Source organism: Rhinatrema bivittatum, chromosome 9, assembly GCF_901001135.1.
Source record: "Rhinatrema bivittatum chromosome 9, aRhiBiv1.1, whole genome shotgun sequence".
Taxonomy (NCBI): domain Eukaryota; kingdom Metazoa; phylum Chordata; class Amphibia; order Gymnophiona; family Rhinatrematidae; genus Rhinatrema; species Rhinatrema bivittatum.
In genome coordinates, this window is record NC_042623.1 from 180,831,003 (window position 1) to 180,858,011 (window position 27,009).

General features: G+C 44.9%; 1 protein-coding gene across 3 annotated transcripts in view; it reads left to right on the forward strand.

Moving 5' to 3' along the window:
- Positions 1-361: 361 nt before the first annotated feature.
- The window catches only part of ABCC5 (ATP binding cassette subfamily C member 5), a 173,990-nt gene continuing 147,342 nt past the window's right edge, over positions 362-27,009 (forward strand). For 2 of the 3 annotated variants that reach the window (XM_029616000.1, XM_029616001.1), the window contains exons 1-2: positions 362-513; positions 5,885-6,064. In XM_029616000.1, coding sequence (XP_029471860.1) covers positions 5,939-6,064 — 126 coding nt within the window. In that variant the 5' untranslated portion in view covers positions 362-513; positions 5,885-5,938. The remainder of the gene's footprint in view (positions 514-5,884; positions 6,065-27,009) is intronic. The other variant, XM_029615996.1, reaches the window with a different exon arrangement.

The following is a 27,009-nucleotide window of genomic DNA, read 5'->3' on the forward strand; positions in this document are numbered from 1 at the left end:
CTCTGATCCAGTGCTTCAGCATGATGCCAGGGTCACTGCCACCTCTGAGCCCGCGTTAACCTAATGCCGTATGATTGTATTAGGGACTTTCTTGCTCAGGACTGCAGTAACATTCAGGCCTCAGGCCTCTTTCTAGGCCCACCGCAGTTGCAATAGCTCCCACCCTCCTCCTCCTCCTCCCTCCACCCAAACTGCCGACGCGGGCGAGGAGCTGCAGCGCTCGCGCACCCCTGCATTTCCTCTGAGGCGGGGCACCGCAGAGAACGTTCGAGAGGACGTGTTGCAGCAAGGGGGCGGGGACGCTGCGGCTTCTGGGCACTGGAGTCCTGCGCCTGCCGGGTCGTTCGGCTGTGGGGCGCGAGGCGCTGACTGCAAAACTCCGAGACCCGGCAGCCCCTGCGATGAGCCGGCGGCACGCAGGCGCACCGAGTCTTCGGCTTTCGCTATTAGGACTTGTTTTGCTCTTCAGCTGATTATTGCCGGAGCCGCAGAGCGAGCGAGCGGGCGGAGCAGGTAACGGGAGAAAAGCCGGGACAGGGCCGAGCCTGCGCGGGGGGGCGCTCTTCCCTGCGTTATTTTCCGATGGGGACGGAGCGCCTTACAGTTCTCGCCGGCTTCACAAGGGGCGGGACGGGAAAAAAAATACAGGGCGAACGGTATTGGAGAATAAAAGGTATAAATTTACCCGGGTCGGCGTTGTCGCCGGGAGCTGAGGAGAGGAGAAAGGAAGAGAAGGGGAATGATGGAAAAGGATGAAAGAGGAGGGAAGAACAGATGTGAGGAGGAAAGGAAGGGGGGTAGAGGGAGGTTTGCCAACCGGCTCCAGATTCGGCCCACAGGGTTGGTACAAGCCCGGGTTTACCCCATTGCATGCAGGGAATTGTAGTCTTGTTTTTCTTAGGTACTTTAGTCCGAGAAGTCAAGAGCTACAGTTCTCTGCCTGCAGTGGAATAAATCCAGGACTGGACAAACCCTGTCAGGTGAATCTGGAGCCGGTTGCCCATCCCTAGGTAGAAAGAGGAAGTGGGGAAAAAAGGGATGACGTAATAAGCTGAATATTAAAATTGTGTTGAAAATTCAACAGTTTCTTAAGGTGCATTAAAACAGTTTAAATTCTGATGTGGTAATCTAATGCAGCAGGAGTTTAAAAAAAACAAACAAAAAAACCCCCCACCAACCTGGAAATATGTGTAAACAAAAAAAACATGCTTAGCATATTATTTATTTAGCCATTCTATATGCTGTTTACATCATGACAATTATATTTACTTGATGTGTTCAAATATATTGCAAAAACATTCTTTATATATATAAACTGTTTTCATTGCATAATACATGGTTTATGCACACGGAGAACGTTTTCTGTGCCGAATGCATTTTTTTTAAACTATATTTTTTGTGCATAAATCTCAAGAACAGGTCCTGGCATCAGATGTCAAGCTTTTACTCATAGACTAAATTAATCCTGGAAACTTAATGCCTAATCGGAGGTGGCGTAAAGTTTCCAGCACTAAGAAAACACAAAGTAAGCTAGTATCCCTGTCTGCATTGGGGGTAATAGCTAATGTCTTCATTACCATTAAACATTTGGGTGCGCTAACCTGTTTTGCACAATTTTTTGAGTGTGCATAGAACTCCTTTCTATATCGGGCAAATAAAAATGTGCACATGCTGGTAAACCTGTGCGCTGTGTCGAGTGCATCTTATTATATCTGCCCCTGAGAAAGTAGGAGAGGATGGATGGGGGAGTACCTTTACTTGAGGTATGGGGTATATGTCTTAATTTTAAAGCAGGATACAGTCCTGTCCCCAGCTACTTTTGGACAGGGAGAGACATCATCCTTTTTTAGAAAGGCTTGAGTAAATTCAGGAAGCAAAGGCTACATTTCTTCACCTTTAATTTTTTTTCTGCTGTTTTCTGCTTTTATGCAGGCTGATACAGTACAGTGCGCTCCAATGGAGCGCACTGTACTGTATCCAATGGAGCGCACTGTTAGCCGGCAATTGGACGCGCGTTTTCGACTTGCTAGCTTTACCCCTTATTCAGTAAAGGGTAATAGCGCGTCCAACCCCCCCCCCCCCCCGAACCTAATAGGGCCATCAACATGCATTTGCATGTTGCGGGTGCTATTAGGTATTCCCGCGCGATTCAGTAAGTAAAATGTGCAGCCAAGCCGCATATAGAATATAGAAACTCTATCTTACAAACCAAACGTGAATACCATGCCAAAAAAATACATGGCCTCCAATATAACCCTAAGGCCCTCTTCTCCTTGGTTGCTGACCTTACCTCTCCCTCCCCCATACAACAACTAGCTATTTCATCTAAAAATCGCTGCAATGATTTAGCACTTTTCTTTGAAAATAAAGTCGCCTCCATCACAGCACAGTTCTCTCATAATATTCTCAACCTTCCTATTCCTACTTTCAACTCTGCAGTCTCCCTCTCCTTTTTTGACCCCTCTTCCTCCCTGGAAGTAGAGAACATCCTAAAAAAAATGAAACCCTCATCCCATCCTTCTGAAACTATCCCCTCTAAACTCCTTCTATCTATACCTAAAGTGATCGCCAAACCTCTATCAAACATTCTTAACTGCTCCCTCAAGCATGGCACTGTTCCCAACTTTCTCAAGCGAGCGGTAGTGAAACCGCTACTTAAAAAACCCAATCTTGACCCCTCCACCTTATCAAATTACAGACCCGTTTCCAACTTACCTCTCCTAGCTAAGGTCCTTGAAAAATTAGTGAATGCTCGCCTTTCTGATCATCTTGAACAAAACAATATTCTCCCATCCACCCAACATGGTTTCAGGAAGCATTTAAGTACTGAAACATTATTACTCTCCCTCCACGACACACTTATCAGAGGAACAGACGCAGGTTTCTCGTATCTGATTGCCATGCTTGACATATCTGCTGCGTTCGACACAGTTAATCATGATACCCTCCTCAACATCCTCAGGAGTATTGGAATCACTGGCAATGCACTGGCCTGGATACAATCGTATCTCCAGAACCGATTTTATACTGTCTTAGTGGATAACAATGAATCTGACCCGATCAGTCTCCCTCAAGGTGTACCCCAAGGTTCTTCCCTCTCCTCCACCCTTTTTAATATCTACATGTTACCCCTTACCACCCTCCTCACCAAACTCCACATCAAGCACTTCATTTATGCTGACAATGTGCAAATCATATTCCCCTTCTCTGACTCCCTCCAGACTGCGCTACGAAATTGGGAATCCTGTCTCTCCTCAATTAACCAACTTCTCACCGATATGCACCTCGCACTAAATCCCAACAAAACTGAACTAGTAATCATCTCCAATAAGCAACCATTCCCTGCCATCCCCCCCACATACTCATCCACGATTTTCCCCACGCACATTCGCAATTTAGGTGTCCTTATTGATAGTCATCTTACTTTTAAACCATTCATCAAATCTATCTTGAAGGAATGCTACTTTAAACTGCAAACGATAAAAAAACTTAGACCCCTTCTACACTTCTCGGATTTTCGTACTGTGCTCCAGTCTATTATATTGTCAAAAATAGACTACTGTAATGCACTCCTCCTTGGCATCCCCACATCACACATCAAGCCGTTACAGCTGCTACAAAACGCCGCCGCCCGGATACTGTCAAATTCTAAAAAAAGAGACCACATTACTCCCACCCTCATCCAATTACACTGGCTCCCAATTCGCTCAAGAATACTTTATAAAGTATTCTCCCTCATACACAAAAGTCTGCTACACTCCAATCTCAATTGGATCAACCCCCCCCCCCCTCCTCCCACGTACCTCCAACAGACCCACCCGCCCTGCCCTGCAAGGAACCTTACGCACACAACCCATCAAATCTCTCAAACTATCCTCCACCATAAGCAGAGCCTTCTCCCTTGCCGGACCCACAATATGGAACTCATTGCCCTATGACATACGCATGGAGTCCTACACCCCCAAGTTCCAAAAAAAATTGAAAACCTGGCTTTTCCAGCAAGCCTACCCCCTGACTACATCCAATTCATAATTATTCAGCAACCTACGATTAAGTATGCTCCACGACCTCGACCAAGAATGCCCACGACCACCGATTTATTCCTTGACGTATTTGATGATGACTGATGCTTTGTATATAGTTTTATGTATGTTATATTTATAGTTTCTCCCTATTTATTGACCTATTAATTTGCATTGCCTCCTCCCCCGGTTATTTGTATTGTTATCTGTTATTTGTAAGGGCGCTGCCCATAAGTTTTTTGTTCTTTGTGAACCAATATGATGTGCGAACGGCTATCGGTATATAAGAGACGTTAAATAAAAATAAATAAATAAATAAACATTTTACTTTCAGAAATTAGCCCCTACCCAAAGGTAGGGGCTAATTTCTCTGGGCACCGGGAAAGTGCACAGAAAAGCAGTAAAAACTGCTTTTTTGTGCACCCTCCGACCTTAATATCATGGCGCTATTAAGTCTGAGGTCCTGAAAGTTTAAAAAAGTTTAAAAAAAAAAAAAATTTGAAATAGGCCTTTGGCTCACGGGTTGAAAACTGGACGCTCAATTTTGCCGGCGTCCGGTTTCCAAACCCGTGGCTGTCAGCGGGCTCGAGAACCGACGCCGGCAAAATTGAGCGTCGGCTGTCAAACCCGTTGACAGCCGCCTCTTTTTATCGCCGGGCCTAATTTAAATAAATGTATTTACTGTATCGCATGCACAGGAGAGTGGGCGCTCGCCCGTGATTTTATTGTATCAGCCCGATTGTGATCAGAACTGGGCCTACGGGTCCGGAGCCTTCATTGGCAACTATCTGGTGATTTTTCTCCTATTTTTATATTTCTTCTCATCTCCTCTAGTCTGGTCCTAGGCTGGGGACCACCTAGCAGACAGTTTCCAGAATCTGCAATCATGGGCTTTGAAGCTAACCATTAGCTGTTGCATGATGACCATAACTTCCCCCCACACCCCCCCTTCTTTTTTTCCCACCTCTTCCCTACTCCTGCTAAATCTGTATTGGGGAAATGCTAAATACTATGTTGCTTTGATAAACCACACTTATCAGAATAGAATTGTTAAAACTTAATTGGCTAGTTGGATTGCCAAGTGATAGTAAACCTCAGAAGTGTACATATAGTTGAAATATGTACTCCAAGCATTCCAGCAAATCTGAAAATTGGATAGATCTGGACATCTAAATTCATAGTAAATTATTCTTGGCATTTGGCAGGCAAAGCAGTTCTGTTAAATAAACCAGCTGTTTTTTGAACAGGCAGTTCTGTATGCCGTAACTAAATGCTAGTGTTAATTCTTTGTATTTCTTTATTAAACATATTTATTGATCAACTTCTAGAATTAAAAAATACAGTTTCAGCTACTGAAAGTATTGAAGTCAAGTAGTGTAAAATGTTAATGCCAAAGTCTCGAATGCAGAATCTTTTTTTTTTGTTGGTAATAGCTGAGTAAATGAGTACCTTTTTGAAGTCTGGACTCCCTTTAAGTAGGGCCAGATTTAGCAAGCCTCTTTTCCTGCTGGCTCTGGGATTTTGGTTTGTTTAAATTAGCTATAATTTCAGAACAAATTTAGCACAGAAACACAAAAAAAAACAAAAAATGTTTTCTAAACAAGTTTATCACAGCAGTGCTGGATTTCTGAGCAGCTTCCCTCCATCACTGTAGCAGAGCCATGGCCTGCTTTGGACAGCGATGTAATCTCTGTTTAGGCGCTGTCCCCAAGTAGACGCAGGATACCACCTTGCAGCGCTTTGGCTGTTGTAAAGCAGATTGTGTTTCTCCAAATGATTTTATCACAGAATCAGGGTGGTTTTATAAGTTAAAAACTTATGTAGTTCTGAATGGATTTTTTTTTCCAAAACATTCTTTCTAGAGATTCCGAGGTATCATTAAACCTAAACCCGCAGGCACTCAATGCAAAGAGAAGATGAAAGATATAGATTTAGGAAAAGAGTACATCATACCCAGTCCTGGGTATCGAAGTGTAAGGGAGAGCAGCAGCCCAGAGCAGCATGCCACCCGGAAAGAGTTCAAGTTCCAGCAGCCAGCTCAGGTCAGTATCTTTTTGATTTCTTTGTTACCGTAACTTACACATTAATAACAGCCTAATGTTTGTTCAGCAGAGTCGGCTTTTCAAGGTTGTGTCCTTGTCTGTACTCTGTAAAGGACATCTGCGATGGACCTGCCCTGGCTACTGTATGGCAGGTCATGTGAGCAGCTATGGTGCATGTGCAGGGACTTCTGCTTCCATGACACTGATGCTAAAGATAGCACCTATGCTGCTGTCATGGGGCACATGAGGGCTGCTCACTTCTGTGACACTTTTACTTGTAAGTGTCTGGTGTCACTTAGTGTTACCAAGCCCAGTGTTATGAGGGAATTTTGAGGAGATTCATTAGAATAAACTGTCCCCTTGCCAAAAGTCATATTTTCAGATTCAAATGTATCTGGCTTTGAGAAGGGTTAGGAGTAAGTGATCAAACAGTTTTACTTGCTGTGCTCCTAAGTGCCAGCCCTGTGGGTGCTTGAGCCCCCTCCCCCCAGAATTGAGCAGACTTCTTCACTGTGTCCAGGGAGGGGTAATTTGCATTGAGTTCAGCACCCCCAGTCACTTTGAAAAGTTGGCTCCTATGGCTGCGTTAATCCTTTATATAAAGAATTCTTGGAGGATGCGTATGGGGCAATAGAGTGGCTGGTTACAGTAGTACTCTGTTCTCCATGTCCTTTGTCAGTTAGAGCCTGATTTACTAAACATTTTTCCCTATAGAACCAGAATGGGAGAAAAGCCATAATAAATCATGCCTTTAATGTGCTAAATGTCAACATATTTATAGTTCAGAAACTGAGTGTGATGTGACAAAGGATAGTGGTAAATGAAGTTTACTCTGAGGGAGAGGGTCATTACTAGTGGTGTCCTTCAAGGATCAGTCCTTGGAGTGGTTCTCTTCAACCTTTTTCATGAGCGACATGGCAGAAGAATTGTTTAGGAAAGCTTTGTCTTTTTGCAGTGATACTAAAATCTGCAACAGGGTAGACAGCCAGGATGATGGGAAACAGAAAGGAGGGATTTAACAAATCTCAAGGAATGACCTAGAGTCTGGCAGCTGAGATGTAATGCTAAAAAAATGCAGAGTAATGCATTTTAGGATGCAAAAACCCCAAGGGAGAGGTCCAGTATTGGAGGTGAAATTCTTGCAAGCAAGAAAAAAGAGCAGGTTCTGAGGGTGATCATATCTGATGATCTTTCGGTAACCAAACAGGTGGATAAAGGACAGTAAAAGCAGAAAGCTGCTTGGCTGCATAGGCAGAGGAATGGTCAGCAGAAAAAGGGAGGTGACATTGCCCCTGTATAGGTCCCTGGTAACACCTGATTTGGAACACTGTGTACAATTCTGGAGACCCCACCTTCATAAGGATATAAACAGGATGGAGTCTGTCCAGAGGGAGGCTACCAACATGGTCAGTGGTCTTCATTCTAGAGCATATGGAGCCCGACTTAAAGAGCCCTTAGAGGGAATGCAAGATGGGGAGATATGATAGACATTTTAAATATCTCCAAGGTTTCCATGCACAGGAAGCAAAACTCTTTCAACAGAAAGGAGACTGTAGGGGTCTTGGGATGAGGGTGAAAGGATGTAGACTCAGGAATAATGTAAGGAAATATTTATTTACAGAGAAGTAGCGAATACATGGAATGGCTTCCCAGGGGAAACAAAAATGGTATCTGAATTCAAGAAAGCATGGATAAATACAGGGGATCTCTTGAGGGAGTGATGGGAATTTTAAAGCTAAATTTAATTAGGAAGACTAGATAGGCCATACATTCTTTTTCTGCTGTCATGTTTCTAATATCGAGTACTGCCATGCACGGAGTTCAGGGAAGCAATTAGTAAAGCAAAGTAATACTAATAAAAATTCACTTTTGAGAGTGTAAGACATTGTCATACTGAGTCAGAACGAGGGTCCATCAAGCCCAGCATCCATTTAATCCTACTCTCTGTTTCCTGTCTTTTAGCCAGTTTGTAATCCACAACAGGACATTGCCTTCTATCCCATGACTTTTTACTTTTCCTAGAAGCCTCTCATGAGGCACTTTGTCAAACGCCTTCTGAAAATCCAAGTATACTACATCTACCGGTTCACCTTTATCCACATGTTTATTAACTCCTTCAAAAAATGTAGCAGATTTGTGAGGCAAGACTTGCCCTGGGTAAAGCCATGTTGACTGTGTTCCATTAAACCATGTCTTTCTATATGTTCTGTGAATTTAATCTTTAGAATAGTTCTAAAGTGCCTCATGAGAGGCACTTTGTCAAACTATTTTTCCTGGCACTGAAGTCAGGCTCACGGGTCTTTAGTTTCCCGGATCACCCCTGGAGCCCTCTTTAAATATTGGGGTTACATTGGCCACCCTCCAGTCTTCAGGTACAATGGACATTTTTAATGATAGGTTACAAATTACTAGTAATAGATCTGAAATGTTGTTTTTGGGATTTCAGAACCCTGGGGTGTTTACCATCTGATCTGGGTGATTTGGTACTCTGCAGTTTGTCAGTCTGGTTTTCTAGATCTTCCAGGTTCAGTTCATCTGAATCATCACCCTTGAAAAATGTTGCCGTTACATCTTATCTATGTCGTTCCTAAAAGCCAAACTATCTTAATTAAATGTGCTCAAGGATAAAGTCTCCTCAGTTGGCTTTTCCATATTATTACAACACTAAAAGGAAGACTTGCACCATCACAATCTATCCTCAAGCTGCTTTCTGCCTTGAGGAAAGTCTTGTCTTGTGCTGCAATAGTTAGCCCTAGTTTTAAGTCATTAAGAATGGTCTTAACGAAGGCCAAAAGACTGCTGGCTTCATTAAAAAGGTGAGGTGAAACAGGCTATTTTAGCCAAAAGAACCTCCTTCAAAAACTGGAAGAAGGATCCTTCTAAAGAAAATAGGAAAAAGCATAAGCATTGGTGAGAGAAATGAAAACTAAGAGAATATGAAAAGCTGGCCATAGAGGCAAAAACTCAAACATTTTTAATATATTTAAAGCGGGAAGCCTGTGAGGGAATTGGTTGGACCATTACGTGATCAAGGGGTTAAAGAGGTGCTTAGGCCCAATCACAGAAACACAAAATGAATTCTTTGCTTCGGTGTTTACTATTGAGGATGTTAGAGAGCTGTCAGTTAACTAGATTTGCTTTTAAAATATTCCATAGTTTAAAGTTTTGGCACCATTGTTTCTTCGGATTTTGCAGACTGCCATTTTTGGAAAATTTGATTTGAAGTTTCAGGAGGATGATTTTTCTGGTTTGCCCCCTTTCAGACCTGGGCAGTGACCTTAGCATCAGCTCTAGTTGTTGGCTGCTAAATCTGAGCCACTAATTTTAGACTTTGCTGGGGATTGTTCCTTTATGTCCTCATTTGACGAGCTAGAAGTGCATATTGCAATACATTTTTTAATGCTGAGTAAGTAGATACTTAAATGGGATATTTTGCACTGTCTTCCCTTCTGTTTTAATTTTTAATGTAACAGTCTGTGTGTTTACCACAAAAGGATTTGCAGAGAATGTTCTTGTAAGGATTACAGAAGCAGAATTTGAAGGTGAGCAGCCATTACTCAGTGTTGCTCCTCCCTAGCATAAGAGATCAGAACTGCTGTCCTTAAGAAGGGATTAATAATTAGTAATCTAGCTCTGTACAGGGCTTATTTTTTTCCCAGGCACACGGCTTCTTAAGAACACACTAGTTTTGGAAGTGATGAGAACTCTTTTGGCTTACAAAGGAGATGGCTGAGATGACAAGGGGCAAAAGTTTTTAGTATTCAGAAGGTACAAAAGATGTCCTAAAGATGAAGATAGCGAAGAATATCTGGAAACAATGAAGGGAGCAGCCAAGAAGCAGGGTAATGCAACTTTTTTTCAGGTGTGCCTGTGAAAGGAGGAATTGCCGAAATGGGATTGTAAGACTGGGAGGCAATGAGAAAAAGGCAGGAATGCTAAACATAACTTTTATTCAGCCTTCACTAAAGAAGGCATTGGACTAGGACCCTACTGATCATGGGCAGAGGTAAATACAACTTCATTTGCAGAGGAGAGGAATCGTATGGAGCTAGCAACACTGAATGTGGACAGGCATGGGGAGGATGGGATCCATTTAAAGATATTAATGGAGCTCAGAGTGGTTCTGGCAGCTCCACTGTTTTGTTCTTTTCAATCAGACTTTCAAGACGGGAGTTCTTCCAGAGGGCTGTAGAAGAGTAGATGTTGTCCCTCTTCATGATAGTGGATTTATGGAGGAGGCTGGTAATTAGTGCAACTTAAATGATGGGTACATTAATGGAGTCACTACCAAAGGGGAGGCTAGTAGAGTACCTTAAACCCAACAGGTAGCAGGATCCAAGGCAGCATGATTTTACCAGAGGGAGATCCTATACAGATATGATCAGCCTCTTTGATTGCGCAACCACCCAGTTCGATCAGGACAAGCACTGAATGTGGTCACTTTTAATACACATCATAGGCTCATGAATAGACACCTCTCTGCAAGAGCAGCTAGGTCCCGGCAGCATTTCACAATGGAGCCTGCTTACTAAAGATTTGTTCTCATTTTGTATCTGGGGGACAATGCTTAGTAAATAAGGCCCCATGTTTTTGATAGTTGTAACTCATCTTAAATACTTTGCGTTAGGTGAGTAAGAAATTCAATAAATATTGTGGTGTGGGAACCCTGGAAGTTCTGTAAATGTAACTAAATATTTGCTGTGACAGTTCTTCTAATGTATAAAATATGTATAATAAGCTATGATGTGCATTTTGTATTTATTCTATTTTAAAACTTAGATATCGCTCAATCAGCCAAAGCTTCCAAAGTGATTTACAGCAAAAACCACCATATTTAAAAAAAGAGCAATAATAAAAAAACAAAACACCAAAACAAAAAAAAAAACCCCCAACATGAGCATCAATCCCATCGCTACTAGCAGCCTGTACAGCTGGATATACCCACTCATTATCAATTCTTCTATCTCCAGATCATCTTGTAACAGCAAATAAGAAAAACAAATAGCTAAACTTGTTTTTGAAACTTTTGACAATTTAACTCCTCCCTAACTGCATTGGGGAGCTTGTTCCAGAATTGCAGTGCCATACTGGGAAACACCCTCTTTGCATAACGTTACAGCCTGAATTTACATACCATGGTTAGCTGGTGACCTTGCAGTTATTGCAAGATCCTTCCTGGTACATACCATTCTAATTTGTCAAAAAGATAATTTGATCCATTACTATGCATACAATAAAAAGCTAACGTCAATAGCTTAAATTGTATTCTTTCACCTATTGGCCGCCAGGGTAGTGAGGACAACAATGGACCAGCTCTTTCATGTGTACCTTTGCCATATACAAGTCTGGTTGCACTATTTTGAATAGCCTGCAATTTCTTAATTATAGTAGTTGACATCCCTATAATAACAGGGCATTACAATAATCCAGTGCACTCATTAAGAAAGATACCATCACTTTGGAAATCCAAAAACTACCTCCATTGTCTGCCTTTAGCTGTAAATAAGTTTGCATAATCTGCTGTCCATAGATTTCCACTGAAAAACCAGAATCAAAAAACATCCTCAGACTCTTTACCTTGTCAAACACCAATAGCACAAGCACCTAAAACAAACCATTCCCCAGGTGCTCAGATACCCTCCCTAAACCTAAAATGTTTTCTCATTATTTACCACTAACGTACTAGCATTCATTCATGTCAAGATTTTAGCTAAACAAGAACTTTTGAAATGTTGTCTCTTCCACATTTGACTCTACAGGAACCAAAAACTGGATGTTGTCTGCGTATGTTTATAAGCAATCGTCCCCAGTTCATGGAAAAGATCTGCGAATGGACACGCAAAGATGTTAAATAATCAAGGGGAGTGACCCGAGCCCTGGGGGTACGCCAGTTGTTAATAGCATTAGTGCAAGAAAGATTCTCTTTGCAAAAAAGAAAGCAATCCAATGTAGAACTTTCCTTCCCAAACCTATTAATTTACATCTCTCCAAAAACAATTCATGATCCACCAAATCAAAAGCACTGGATAAGTCTAATTAAAAAAAAAAAAAAAAAAAAAAGCTGACTGTTTAATGTCTAACTGGCAACCAAAATATAAAGGGGTGGCGCTCCCATCCTTGGCGGGCCTAGATATTTCTGCTTCCAAGTCTAGGGAGTTAAGACAGTTGGACGTCATACCTTTGCCAGACATTATCGACTGGATGTCCGGGCCGCAGAGCCCGGTTCTTTCGGAACCAGTGTACTCAGAGCGGGACTCTCTCAGTCCCACCCTGGTTAGGAAAGCTTTGGTACATCCCAGCTGTCCTGGACTGATCCGTGTGCATACAGGGAAAAGAAAATTGGTTCTCACCTGCTAATTTTCGTTCCTGTAGTACCATGGATCAGTCCAGACGCCCACCCAGGGGAAAATGGAGAGTCCTCTCGGCCGGTAGCTGTTCAATTTTTCTGCAAGTTTTTTTTTTTTTTTTTTTTAATATTTTTATTGGCACTGTCTGTAAAAACAATTCAGTAACAGTAATCAATGTGATAACAGTTAAACACATCACAATAAACTTTGAACATAATACCGGAGTACCTCATTTTTGGTTTTCCCCCCCCCCCTCCCCCAGTTCCCCCCTCTCCCGATCCCCTACGATTCCCTTTCCCTTTTACATAATAGCGCTAGTGTTGCAGTGCAGTGCGACACTAAACATCCCCATACTCAACACAGCCGTCTTCCATAAGATATTCCCCTTAGGTCTACACAAAGCTTCCCCTGGCGTTTCCCTGACTGGGGAACCCATGTACTAACTTTAAGAAACAGCTCCCCAGGGCCAATGTCACGTGTCTCTCACAAGTCCTTATACCATCGGAGATAAGGTTCCCAGACCAAGACATGTTTCTCTATCTTATCGAGTTGTTGGGCCCGCAGATAATGCCATAAATGGAACTGCCAGAGTCTATGTGAGATAGTAAACTTTGTCGGTACCCAGGCAGATCTCCAGCATGCTGCCACCTCCTGGCGGGCCGCACAGAGTACATGATGAATTAAAGTCCGTTTCAATGCGTTCCATGAGTTCGGGTATGCTGAAAGCAAATATACTTCTGGTTGCATTCCCATAGAGATATTCAGCATCTGGGAAATCATAGTTTGTACTTGTCGCCAAAACGGTACAAGCTTGGGGCAGCTCCACCATACGTGGAGGAAAGTGCCCTCCTGTCCACAGTTCCTCCAACAGTGCGCCCCTTGCGTGTCATAAATTTTATGTAATTTAACAGGTGTGAGATACCATCTGGACAATAATTTAAAGTTAGTTTCCAGTATACTCGCCAAGATGGAGTGTCGAAGCATAAAGCCAAAACATTGCTTCCATTGCCCAGAAGACCAGTGTAGTTGCAACTCCCCTTCCCAGTCTCGCTGGTTACGAGCCTCCGAACCCTCTGAGGCCGCTAGCCAAATGTAAATATTGGAGATAGTCCCCTTCAGCCCCTCCTGAGCACAGCACATGGCCTCAAAGTTCGTTTTCGGCCTAAACACTTCGTCCAGGCGGGGTAAGTCCAACATGCAATGCCGCAATTGTAAATAATAATACTCTGTGTTCGGTAGACCATATTGGCTTTGTAAGTCCCGAAAAGACATCATTTGCTTTTCCTTTATCAATTGGCCAAAATGCCAGAGTCCCCACTTCACCACCTATCAGACGGTCCTCCCCCTCCAGATACCCATTGATTAGTCTTATATAAACCAATTGGTAACATTGGTGAGACCAGGCAGGACCCAGTTAAGCGCAATCTGTGTTTCTGCCATAACCGCAGTGTGACCTGCGTAAATGGGTTAATCACATCCCGAGTGCTAGGTTTCCTAGGCATCCCCCACACTTGATGCGATAGAGATACCCCACCTCCAGTATCTTGTTCAATCCGAGCCCATTGTTTCAGATCCTTTCCCCCTACCCATTCCGGAATGATCCGTAATTGGGCTGCGAAATAATACCTGCCAAAATCTGGCACCGCCAATCCCCCGTCCTCCCGGGGTTTATGGAGTACCTGTCTAGTGATGCGAGGTGGCCTCCTCCGCCAAATAAAGTGAAATATCCTAGTATGCAACCTTTTCAGGAAGGCAGCGGGGACATCTATGGGCAGTGTCTGGAAGAAATAAAGCCATCGTGGTAGCACGTTCATTTTAATTGTGGCCACCCTCCCCAACCAGGAGAGCCTATAGGGGCCCCATATCTCCACATCCCTTGCTGTTTTTAACATCAGAGGTACGTAATTTAAGGAGAACAGCTGTTTCCAATCCGCAGTAAGCCTGATACCAAGATAAGTTAGGCCCTTTGTGGCCCATTTAAATGGGAAATGGTCTTGAATGCTAAGTCTCTGGGCATCCGTAAGCGTAAGATTCAGAATTTCCGTTTTTGTCATATTAACCTTAAAGCCCGATATGGCGCTAAAGCTCTCCATTTCCTGTACCAAAATGGGCAAAGTCAGCTGTGGATTGGCAATAGAGAACAAGATGTCGTCAGCAAATAACGAGATCTTGTACTGAGCGTCCCCACACGCTATACCTCTAATATCTTTGTTTTGTCGCACTTTAGTCACGAATGGTTCCATGAACAGCGCGAATAGCAGCGGGGAGAGGGGGCACCCCTGTCTAGTGCCACGTCCCAGAACAAAGCTCGGAGAGTAAGAGCCATTTATTTTTATGCAGGCCTTGGGAGACAAGTACATTGCCGCAATCCAGGCCCTAAAATTGTCCCCCAACCCCACCTTTCGCAGCACACCAAACAGGAAATCCCAGTCCACCCTGTCAAATGCCTTTTCGGCATCCACTCCAACTAACACCGAGGGAATATTGTGCCTGCGCGCTGTCCATATAAGATTAACCACTTTTCTAATATTGTCCCCGGCCTGTCTGCCCGGGATGAACCCTGCTTGGTCCGGGTGTATCAGCCTATGCATCACCATATTCAACCTATGGGCTAAAACCTTAGCCAGTATCTTCAAGTCCAAATTCAGGAGGGATATAGGTCTATAAGAGCCACACACAGACTTATCCTTCCCCGGCTTAGGGATCACCGTTATGCCAGCGAGCTCCATTGTAGCAGGCAAGGTATGTGTATTGAGCAGATCATTGTAGACTGCCTGCAAACGAGGGATCAGAAGATCCTTAAATTTCTTGTAAAAGAGGCCTGTAAATCCGTCTAAGCCGGGCGCTTTAAAGGGTTTAAGGCTTATTATAGCATCGGAAATCTCCCCCTTAGTGATATGCATATCTAAAATTCGGGATTGGGCAGTCGTTAAAGTTGGCATCTGAGTCTCCTGCAAGTAAGCCTCAATGCGCTCAGGAGGGATGTGCGGCCCTGGCGAGTATAACTCAGTGTAAAATTGGGCAAACCTATTCCGAATGCCCTTGTTATCCAGTATGTAAGTACCCTGGGGGTCTTTAATTTTAAAAATCGTGCTCTGGGCGATCTGTTGTTTTAACTGGCGCGCCAACCATCGGCCCGGCTTATTCCCTTCGAGAAAGTGGAACCCCCTATTCTTGTCCAACTTATCCAGTATTTCACCGTCCAATAGAATACGTAGTTCATTTCTCTTTTTATCTAACTCCCTTAATGTACGTCCCCCTCCGTATTGTTTATGCTTCCGTTCCAGTTTCCCAATAGCTAAGAGTAGCTCCTCCCTCGCCTTTTTATGCTCCTTCTGTTTAGCCGCTGCTCGGGCTATGAACTTCCCACGGATTATGGCCTTAAAACAATCCCAGACCGTCCCTAAAGGTATCTCACCATTGTCATTTAATTCGAAATACTCCTGGATGTCTTGTGATAAAGATTCACAAAAGTGGGGAGTCTGCTAATAAACCATTATTCAGTCTCCAATACAGAGACCCAATTTCCTCCTCCACCAATCGAAAGGTACCCTGTATAGTTGCATGGTCAGACCATATAATTTGTCCAATCTTAACATCACTACAGCCCGTGGTCCAAGGTTTGCTCCCCAGCCACATATCAATCCGCGAGTACGTCCCGTGCACTCTGGAATAGAATGAGTAGTCCCGTTCCCTAGGATGTTGTTGTCGCCATATGTCTACAAGTCCCCAGTGCTCCATCACCAGTTTGAGCCGCTCCCTGTGCTCTTTACTCCCTCCCCCGGGCCACTGGCTATGGTCTAAGTGGGGATTCAGAATAGTATTAAAATCACCCCCCATCAATAGGGATCCCTGAATGAACCCACCAAGGGCCTGTTCCATCTGAGTGAAGAAAGCCCCTTGATTTTGGTTGGGGGCATATATATTAAGCAAAGAAACCAGGATATTATCAAGTTTAGCCACCACTGCAAGATATCTACCTTGCCGATCTTTTTTGCTATCTAGAATTTCTACCTTAAGGTGTTTAGCAAACAAAATACCCACCCCTCCCGTCTTTTTCCCTTCCCCATTAGATGCCAATAATATAGTGGGGAACTCCTTGTCCCGGAGTAATTTCTCATCCTTTCTCAACAAGTGTGTTTCTTGTACAAAGTAAATGGAGGCCTTCTGCGCCTTTGCATCGTTAAACAACAACTGTCGTTTCCTCGGGTGATTTAGGCCTTTAACATTTAGGGATACCAAACGTAGTTCAGCCATAATCGGGAAAGAATAAGAACAGGCTATAAGTGACCATGCCCTCCGCTGTGTCGACCACACCCCATGCCACCCTCCATAGCTGCTTGTAGAATCGTAACTCATATCCCCCCCCAATAGCCCTCCCTCCCCACCCCCCTCCCCCCAACCCTAGCCATTCTCAGTGAGGTATTCATCCTCACCCACAGCGTAACAGAGGAAGAACATCATCCCGTGTAGCTAATGCCAACAACTGAATAACAACATTAATCACAACTGCTGTTTAGAAACTTCCCACCCCACCCCTCCACCCTTCCCCAACATGTCGAGCCTACTCGTAGTGTTATCCTTTGCTCCCCCGATGCTGCGGGGTGGATATCTGGGCAGTAGCTCTGCCCTCTCAGTGCACATTAGTTCAACCGCAGCAGGTGTCCCCAGTCATTTAAACTCACTCCTGCCCATTGCCTTGCATCTCCAGGCTACTGGATCAATCAATCCGCGGGGGTCCCATGCCCTTCCTTATTGCCGTCCTGTCTGTGGAGGCGCTTTCCTCCTTTTCCCGCTCGTTGCCATCGGGGGCCCATCCCAGCTCTGCCTGCTTGTATTCCAGCGCCCGATCCGTTTGTCTCTATTCCACGCTGTCGCAGGAACTTTTCTGCCTCCCCTGGCCGTCTAGCCACACAAGTGTCCCCACTTATTGTGAATAATATTCCAAACGGATACAGCCATCTATACGCACATTTTCTGCCCGCAGGACATCTGTAACGCTTTTCATCTCCCTGCGCTTCTGCAGGGTTACGGACGAGAGATCATGAAATATCTGTATTAGCTCCCCCCGCCATTTTATCTGGCGAAGCGTGCGTGCCTTAGCCATAATTAGCTCCTTTACTGCAAAACTGTGCAGACAGGCGATGATATCTCTAGGTTTGTTAGCGACAGGCTTACGTAGAGTTCGGTGCGCTCGTTCAATAACTATAGTCCGGTCATATGGTTCCTGGGCCTCCATACTGAGCACTGCTTTGCATATTTCTTGCACCAGTGCACCATAATCCATAGTCCCTTCTTGTTCCGGGATCCCCCGTATTCGTATGTTGCAGCGCCTCTGCCTATTTTCTAGGTCTTCCATTTTATTTAGCAGTTCGTCCTTTGCTTGCTGGAGGAGCTGGATTTCCTTAGAGTGTTGTAGGATGGCTATGGCCTGCTCGTCAGCGCCCTGCTCTACCACGTGGAGCCTTTCTCCCAAATCTTCAACCTCCGTCCGCAGCGCCCCAATGCTCTCTTTAATTTCGGCCTTTAGGGTGTGTATAATTTCCCTCTTTGCCTCCTGGAGCCAAAGTTTAATGTCGTTCCCTTCAGCGCTGTTACCGCCGCTGGCCTCCACGCTCTGCCCCGAGGTGCGCGCTGTGCCGTCCGCCATATTGCCTGCCTCCTCTAGCAGCGGCCCGGGTGGTTTCGCGGCTGTGCCTCCGTATGAGAATTCAGAGAGGTCAACAGTCTTGCGGCGTGTGGTCATCCTGCTCACCGGCATGGGGAAACGCTTCGGGGCTGTTTTGCGGGTCGTTTCGCTAGTTTTTATTGCATAAATTTCCCGCAGCTACACGGAGCTAGGAAACTACCCGTCCATGCGCCTCGGGTGACGTCACTTCCTCCTTTTCTGCAAGTTTTTATTGAATGCCCCCCTTTTCAGGGAAAGGGTTTTGGGCATGTCTTTCATTCATTTATAAGGTTTCAGGTGTTTTCATTTCCTCTGCTCTTCAGGGGGAAGTGGTTTAATGGTTGCAGTTATGGTTTTTCTAATTTCTGCTTGGGTACAGTATAATACTGGCAGACACTAGGTGGCACCTCAGGGTTATAGGACAAAGTTCGCAAAGTCTTTTTCTGTCTCCATCTGCTGGAGGGGAGGCAAAACCCAGCTGTCCTGGACTGATCCATGGTACTACAGGAACGAAAATTAGCAGGTAAGAACCAATTTTCCTATTTTGGTCCACCTGTACTTGGATGACTGGCTGATTTCAGGCCAAGACCCTGGAAAAGAGCTTCCTGGTGTCACGCAAGGTGATTTTCCCCCCCCCCCCCCCCCCCCCCCTTGTTGCAGGAGCTCGATTGGATGTTGAACCTGGCCAAGAGTAATCTTCAGCCATCTCAGTTGCTAGAGAATCTCTGTATTTGGTTCAACACGAAGTAGGGCAGGGTTTCCTGCCAGAGGGTCCTATTCAGAAATTGTTGGCACTGGTGCGTCAGGACACTGTCGGGCATATTGTGTTCAATCTACAAATACTCTGGCAGCAACCCTGGAAGTGGTGCTATAGGCAAGGGTGCATATGCGTCCTCTTCAGCGCTCCCTGTTGTCTCTTGTTGGAACCCACATTCTCAGGGCTATTAGATTCAGCTCCACCTGCCTATGGAGGTCTGCTCAAAACTGCAGTGGTGGTTACAGGCGGATCATCTAAGAAAGGGGGTTTCCCTAAAATCACTGGACTGGGGGAGGAAGTGATGTCATCGGGCTGCATGGCCGCTTGAGCAATGAGCTCCTCTGTTAGCCCCACTAAAATCAATTTTTCTGGAGTCTGAATCAACAGCAAACTCTTCCAAACCTGTGCAAAACCTCCCTTAATCGGAGCGGGATGGCAGCCAAGAAGAAATGGGTGGATTTCCAAAGCTTTTCCTACAGGAAAGCTGAAGAGCGGGGCTGCGCTGCTATAGAACAGCTAGCAGATGTGAACCCTCAAGATGGCGGCTCCGACTCCGAGGACTCCCTCCCCCAGCACGATGATACAACGCCGACCCGCTCTGAATTTCGCGAATGGTTTGGGGTCCTCCGTAAAGATCTTAAAGCCTACAAAAAAGAAGTACAAACCATGCTAGGAGAATTCCAAGAAGAGATGGCTACCTTGGGCCATAGAGTGGATGATATCGATGCCCGGGTGGACGCACAGGTCGAATCCACGAAACAACTCCAAGAGGCCTACTCCGACCTCCAAGAAGACACCAATGTCATTAAGGCTAAATTAGCCGATCTAGAGAATCGAGCACGAAGGGGGAACCTTAGCTTCCGTGGCTTTGCTGAAACTCCGGAAAATGGCGACTGCACGGCCCTTATTCAGCGCTTCTGTACATTCCTGCTGCATAGCGGCAAAGACTCAACAGAGGAACAAGCGCCCAATATCAAATTAGACAGGGCTCGTAGGGCCCTACGAGCCCCCAGCACGAATCAAGCACAAGACATTATAGTATGTTTCCACAACTATGATCTTAAGGAAAAAATAGCCACTCGGGCCCGAAAACAACTATGCTGGACACCGGGAAAATCAGGATATTATGATCTATGCCGATCTATCTCAAGCCACCCTCCAGAGCAGGCAGGGATTAAATATAGATGGCTTCATCCCTTCGGTTTTATCTACACATGGGAGGGTACCTCTGCACGCATACTTAGTGCTGAGGAAGCTGAACTCCAGCTAAAAGACCGTGGCTTCATCCCTCAGGCTCCACTGGTGACAGACAAAGCATGCCCCACTCTTAGGGAATCTCGGCCGAAGTGGCAGCGGGTTGGAGCCAGAAACAGCCGGCTGAAGCAGCAATCTGATACCCAGAAGATCTCAGCGGAGGCTACCTGACTACATCTTTCAGGGTTTGGCTGCAAGTTCAGCTCTTTTCTCTATCAGATATGGATCATCGACTAAAGGTCGAGAATCACTAGATATCACAGAGTAGGCTTCTCTATTGTTAATTTTTAATTGTTCTCTTTTTAGTCTCCGGTTGAGACAATACACTTTGGGCTAAATGGCGCTCACGAGATGATGTACTCTTTTTCCTCCAAGCTAACCAGCTATTTTGATCTGCTTAACCCGATTTGCAGATCATGAGGTGGGGGAGAGGGGTGGAGGGATGGGGGGATGCTTTTGCTAAATTGTGGGTTATGCACATACTACTTTTCAACAGCATTTTGTAAGGTGTTTATTGTACAAGTCCGGGCGAACTCCTTTTTGGTCTATATCTATGAAAGTGAACTTAGTGGAATGTATATACTATAGCATTTATCACAGCGATTTGAGCCTTTCCCTTCAGGGGTACATTTTTATGTCTTGGGAGAAATTGTATGGCCACATTTCGTTTAGTTTCCCTTAATGTTAAGGGACTTAATTCACCATTTAAAAGGCATTCTTTCTTTAAGGAAATGGGAGTGTTACAGGCAGACATTTTTGTCCAGGAATCTCATTTGAAGGGTAAGCACGAATCGCTCTTGAAATCCCATCATTACCCATCTCAGTATTTTACTCCATGTCCGAAAGTGGCAAAATTTACGGGAGTTTGCATACTGTTTTCTCAGCACATGGTACTAGACTGCCAAACTTGTATTAGAGATTCGGGCAGTAGATACCTCCTTCTAAAGCTTTTGATTGAGGGAGTGGACTATACTTTAGTAAACATTTGTGCACCCAACCAGGACCAGGGTGCATTTTATGACACCCTTAATCAGGTTATCCTACAACATAGTACAAGCAAATTGATAGTGGGTGGGGATTTCAACTAAGCACGAGTGCCGGCCCTAGACACTTCGAAAAGTTCTGCTACCACGGCATCTACCCACAGGAAAAAGTTAAAAAATGTTGATGGATGATTGGCAGCTGACAGATGTCTGGCAGATGCATTACCCTAGATCCAGATCTTATACTTTCTATTCTCTCCCCCCCACCAATCACACTCCCGTACTGATTTTATCCTAGCTGATAAAGCCATGCTTTCTCACCTTACAAAACCTGATATCCACCCTGTGGCTTGGACGGACCATTCGGCAGTCACCCTTGAAATCTCTTTCCCACAATATGATCGAGGGACCCGCTTCTGGAGACTTAATGACTCCTTGCTAACAGATTCTAGCTTCACCAGTTTTTTGACTGATCAAATCCGGGAGTATATCTCAGTAAATGATACTGGAGAGGTAGCACCCTCAATAGTTTAGGAGTCCTTAAAGGCATATTTGAGGGGCCTCTTCATCTCGAGAGCGACTTATGTGAAAAAAAGTGACAATTTAATAGCCACCGGTTTACGAAAGGATATCCTTCGACTTACTGGGGAACATCAACACACAGGTTCCCAAAAAATCTGGTCTCTTCTCTCTAGAAAAAGGGAAGAACTTCAGAGATTAGAGGCTGCCAAAATGGTCCATTCACTCCATATTGCCAAACAATCCTATTTTGAGGGTAGAAACAAAGCTGGCAGACACTTAGCCTGCCGATTGAAGCAAATTTCTTGCCAGAATTACATCGCCAAAATTAAAGATGAGAAGGGGGAAATTTTAACTACCAATACAGCTATCTGCTCCAGATTTCTGCATTTCTACAATACCCTGTATTCTGCCGCAGACTCTATCTCTCCTGAGACGATTGAGAGATATCTGGCAGGAGTCAGTTTACCAAGCTTGACACCCGAGGCGCAAGCTACACTAGATGCTGAAATAACTTCGGTTGAGGTTCTTGCAGCTATCAAAACACTAAAGACTGGGAAATCTCCAGGTCCTGACAAACTTACGGCAACATTTTATAAAACCTTTGCTCCTTACATTGTTGCCTACCTCCAAAAATTATTTAATCACCTGCGACAGGGGGGTTCCCTGGCCCCTAATTCAAACTTAGCTGGGATTACCATCCTACAAAAACCGGGTAGAGATCCAACGGTTTGTGGGTCTTATAGACCAATATCTTTGCTAAACCTAGATCTCAAACTGTTGGCAAAAATCTTAGTGGACAGGATGAATAACTACTTAACTGGTCTTATACATCAGGATCAAGCTGGGTTTATGCTGGGTAGATTGGCTGGTGATAATATCCACAAGCTGATTAACATAATGTGGTGGGCCCATGACCAGAAAGTCTATTTCGGCATCGATAGAAAGAAAAAGCAAAAGGCATTCGATCTGGTACACTGGCCACTCTTATTTAGTGTCTTACATAAAATGGTTTTGGGCCATACTTTTGTACCTGGATCACAAGTCTTTACACTAACCCCCCAAGTGTGTCTCAAAATTAATGGAGGGTACTCTGACCAGTTCCAGGTGGGTCGTGGCACCAGACAGGGATGCCCTCTTTCCCCTCTCCTTTTTGCTATCTTTCTGGAGCCCTTGGCGGCCAATATTAGGGGAAATATAAAGGTTTCAGGTTTTCATTTCGCACAACAAGATTTCAAAATCACTCTATTCGCTGATATGTTCTCCCTAACCAATCCTCATGCCTCTCTAACGGCCATTGAGGACGACATACACATATTTAGCGGGGTGTCTGGCTTTAAGGTCAATTGGGACAAGTCAGAGATCCTAAATTTAACCTGCCGCCAGGAAACTGTTGCTCAGTTGAAGCTGTTACACCCCTTTCGCTGGGCACATACACATCTCAGATATTTGGGGATTCAGATCCCAACTCACCCTAAAGATCTGTTTAGCTTGAATTGCCCGCCCCTCCTAAAAAATTTTTTCCTTGATTTGAATATCTGGGGTAACCTCCCTTTGTCCTGGTTGGGTCGCATAGCGACAGTTAAAATGAATGTCTTGCCTAGACTGCTGTATTTATTTCAGTCCTTACTCATACAGATCCCCACTGCTCTCCTAAAATCCTGGCAGAGGAAAGTGTTCAGTTTCATTTGGAAAAGACCTCCTCGTGTAAGCAGACATGTATTATACCAAGCTAAGTCAACTGGGGGCCTGGGTGTCCCCAACCTTCTGTGGTATTATGCGTCAGCACAGCTTCGTCCTCTTATTGTCTGTCTGGCATCAAACTACCGAGCCTAAACAGTGGGCGGCCATCGAACAATCTCAGATTCCGTCTATGCCACTTGCAGCCCTGGCGTGGCAGCCCAGAAAAACGTGGAGGGGCTACATTACCTTACTCCCTACGACTCTGCACACAATCGATCAGTGGGACAAGTGGAGGGTGAAGCTTGTTGGAATGAAGCCCTGCTATCATCTTTGTCATCTCTTTCACAACGCTTCCTTTCTGCCTGGCCTTGCACACAACTCCTTTGCCCGGTGGCGCAGCCGGGGTGTCACCCGATTTGAGCATCTATGGGGAGGAGATGATATTCTTTCGTTCGCAACAGTAAACCAAAAATATAACCTCCCTCAGACTGAATACTTGGCGTACTTAGAAATTCGCCACTTCTGCTCATCGCAACAACTGAAAACTGGCTTGGGTAGGGGGAAATCCCTTTTCGAAGGCTACTGCTCAGCCACTTCTTCTCTCAGAGGTCTGATAGCCGAGGTCTATCAATTATTAAATGTGAAACTTAACTTTATGCCGGCTCATATCCAGGCTTGGGCTCTGGATTTACAGAATGCATACTCAAGAGGATGACTGGGTACATTTATACCCCCAACTCAGTAAAGCTTCTATTTCTGCAACACTGATTGAAAACAGATACATACTATCGGTAGAGCTGTTTGTAACACGGAGCGTCTCACTAAGATACTTCCCACCCAATCCGGATTGTGCTGGAGGGGCTGCACTTCCATCGGTACCTATTTACACATGTGGTGGTCTGGAGACTGTGTGCGGCCACTATGGTAACAGGTTGAAGCACAGATTACCTCTATACTCCAAAGGCCTGTCCACCTTGCAGTAGATACCGCTCTACTCAATAATTCTAACTCGGCTGATCAGGATCCACTACATCCTTTTATTAATCAGATGTGCATTGCCGCAAGGTTGGTGATAGCAGAGGACTGGAAAGCATCCACTTGCCCTTCTATGAGAGCGATCTTGGTTAAATTGGACACTGTCTGTACTATGTGCCGAATAACGGCGGAGAAACACCATACTGTCAAAAAAATTCTACTCTATATGGCAACCATATTTAACTTGATCTACTAGTTCTGCCACTGGCTTGGTATAATTTCCCCTAGGACTCGACTCCAATCTTACTTGCAGCTGCAACATCTAGGGTTCGGCCCACTACTAACATTCCCTTAGCTGATTATTTCCGAGTCTTTCCCACTGAGGGCTGTGTCCTCTGCAGAGACATTGCTCACTTACGAGTTGGACTTGAAGAAAGTTTATTGGTTCTTTTCTGATCCTTACAAGTGCTTTTCTTTATCCATCCTCTGTTTTTCCATTTTTCTATATTTTTCTATTGTTCTTCTTGGTGGCATACCCTGTACACGGGGGGGGGGGGGGGGGCATGGGTTTAATGTCAAATGGTAGTGTGGCAAGTGTTGCTTTTTGTTTATGGCACTGTATATTTGTTATAAGCTCTCTGCCAATAAAAGTGTTTCTGCAAAAAAAAAAAAAAATCACTGGACTGGCTAGTTCTCACGACAGAAGTGAGCCTCCAGGATTGAGGAGCTCACTGTTGAACTCATAGTGCAAGGGCACTGGCGTGCAGAAGTGTCTCTGGAACATCAATTGGCTGGAAGCTCAGGTGGTCCGGTTGGCATGCTTGCAGTTAAGTGACAGGTTGCAGGGTTGCGAGATCCGGATAATGTCGGACAATGCAACAACAGTGTCCTACATCAGTCGGCAGTGAGGATCCAGGAGCCAGCAAGTGTTGCAGGAACTAGATCAGATATGGAATGGGTGGAAGTGCATCTTTAGGAAATCTCAGCATCGCACATTGCAGGAAAAGACAATGTAAGAGCAGACTTTCTCAGCAGACCCAGTCTGGACCCAGGAGAATAGGTATTATCAGATGAGGTATTTCAGCTAATAGTGGATCACTGGGGCCTTCTGTTTCTGGACCTGCTGGTGACGTCTCCCAGCATGAAGGTTCCTTGATTCTTCAGTTGCAGGAGAGACCAAACGTCATTGGGCATCGAAGCTCTTGTGCAAGAATGACTGGAGGACAAGATTCTGTATGCTTTTCCCCCGTGGCCTATATTGGGCAGAATGGTTCAGAGGGTCGAGTCAATCTGGTGGCACCAGATTGGCCCAGGAGACCATAGTATGTGGATATGCGAAGACTTCTGATGGGGAAACACCCCCCCCCCCCCACCTAGTTTCCATTGCACAGGGATCTGTTGCAGCAAGGACCTGTTCTTCATGAAGATCAGACTCTATTTTGTCTTACGGTATGGCCCTTGAGAGGGCTTGCTTCCTTGCTGAAGCATTGATATTTTACTGTGGTGATTGCCACCTTGCTTCAAGCAAGACAATTCTCCACTTCCTTAGCGTATGTGTGGGTTTGGCAAGTGTTTGAGGCTTGGTATGAAGATCGAGAGGTTCTTCCACGTTTGGTTAAGATCCCGCCCATTTTGGAGTTTTTGCAGGATGGATTGAATAAAGGGTTGGCCCTTAATTCCTTAAAGGTACAGTTAGTGGCTCTTGCCTTTTTCAGGGGTCAGGTGAATGGTGGTCCTTTTGTTGGCTCATCCAGATGTGGCCAGTTCTTGAAAGGAGTAAAACATCTTTGTCCTCCCTTGCAGCTACCGGTGCCCTCATGGAGTCTTAATCTGGTTTTAGATTTCTTAGCAGTTCCTATGTATAACCTTTACTTGTGGATACTGACCTTTAAAATGTATAACCTTTACTTGTGGATACTGACCTTTAAAAATGTTTTTTGTGGCAGTTTGTTTTGTGCGTAGAATATCCAAGCTGCAGGCCTTGTCTTGCCGTGAGCCATTTCTTCGAGTGACTCCAGGGGCAATACTGCTGCGTACTGTTCCTTTCTTTTTGTCACTTTCTGATTTTCACTTGAATCAGTCCATTTCCCTGCCATATCTTGCAGAAGAATATCACCTGTTGCAACCCTTGTGTATTGAGAGTTATCTGGAGCCTTCTAGACCTCTCAGGAAGACAGCTTGTTTGTCCTCCATGGTGGAAGTAAACAGGGTGAGCCAGCTTCAAGGGCTACAATAGCTCGTTGGATTAAGGAGGTGGTCACGGCAGCGTATGTGGATGCTGAGCAGCCATTGCCTAGTCAGGTTAGGGCTCATTCCACTAGGGCTCAGGCAGCGTCATGAGCGGAAGTTAGATTGTCTCCCGTGACATTTGCTGAGTTGTGACGTGGTCCTCCTTATACACCTTTTCCAGGTTTTATTGTCTGGACGTGCAGGTCTGGGAGGACACAGTCTTTGCATGTACGGTTTTGACTGGACTACGGGCTGCCTCCTGCCCTTTTCGGGAGTAGCTTGGATACATCCCACTGGTTCATCTGACTAGACGCTAAGAAACGAGAAATCACTCCTTGCCTGAAAATTTCCTTTTTTCTTTAGAACAGACAGATGAATCCAGCTTCCCACCCTTAGTTGCTGAATGGTTGTGCTATGGTCCTCCTGCATGGTTACATGTTCCAAGGGTTACTGGTAAGTGTTAATCCAGTCCCTAGATCAGTGTTAATACATTCTTTGTTTGAGCTCAGTGTTTTCTGTTGACAGAGTAC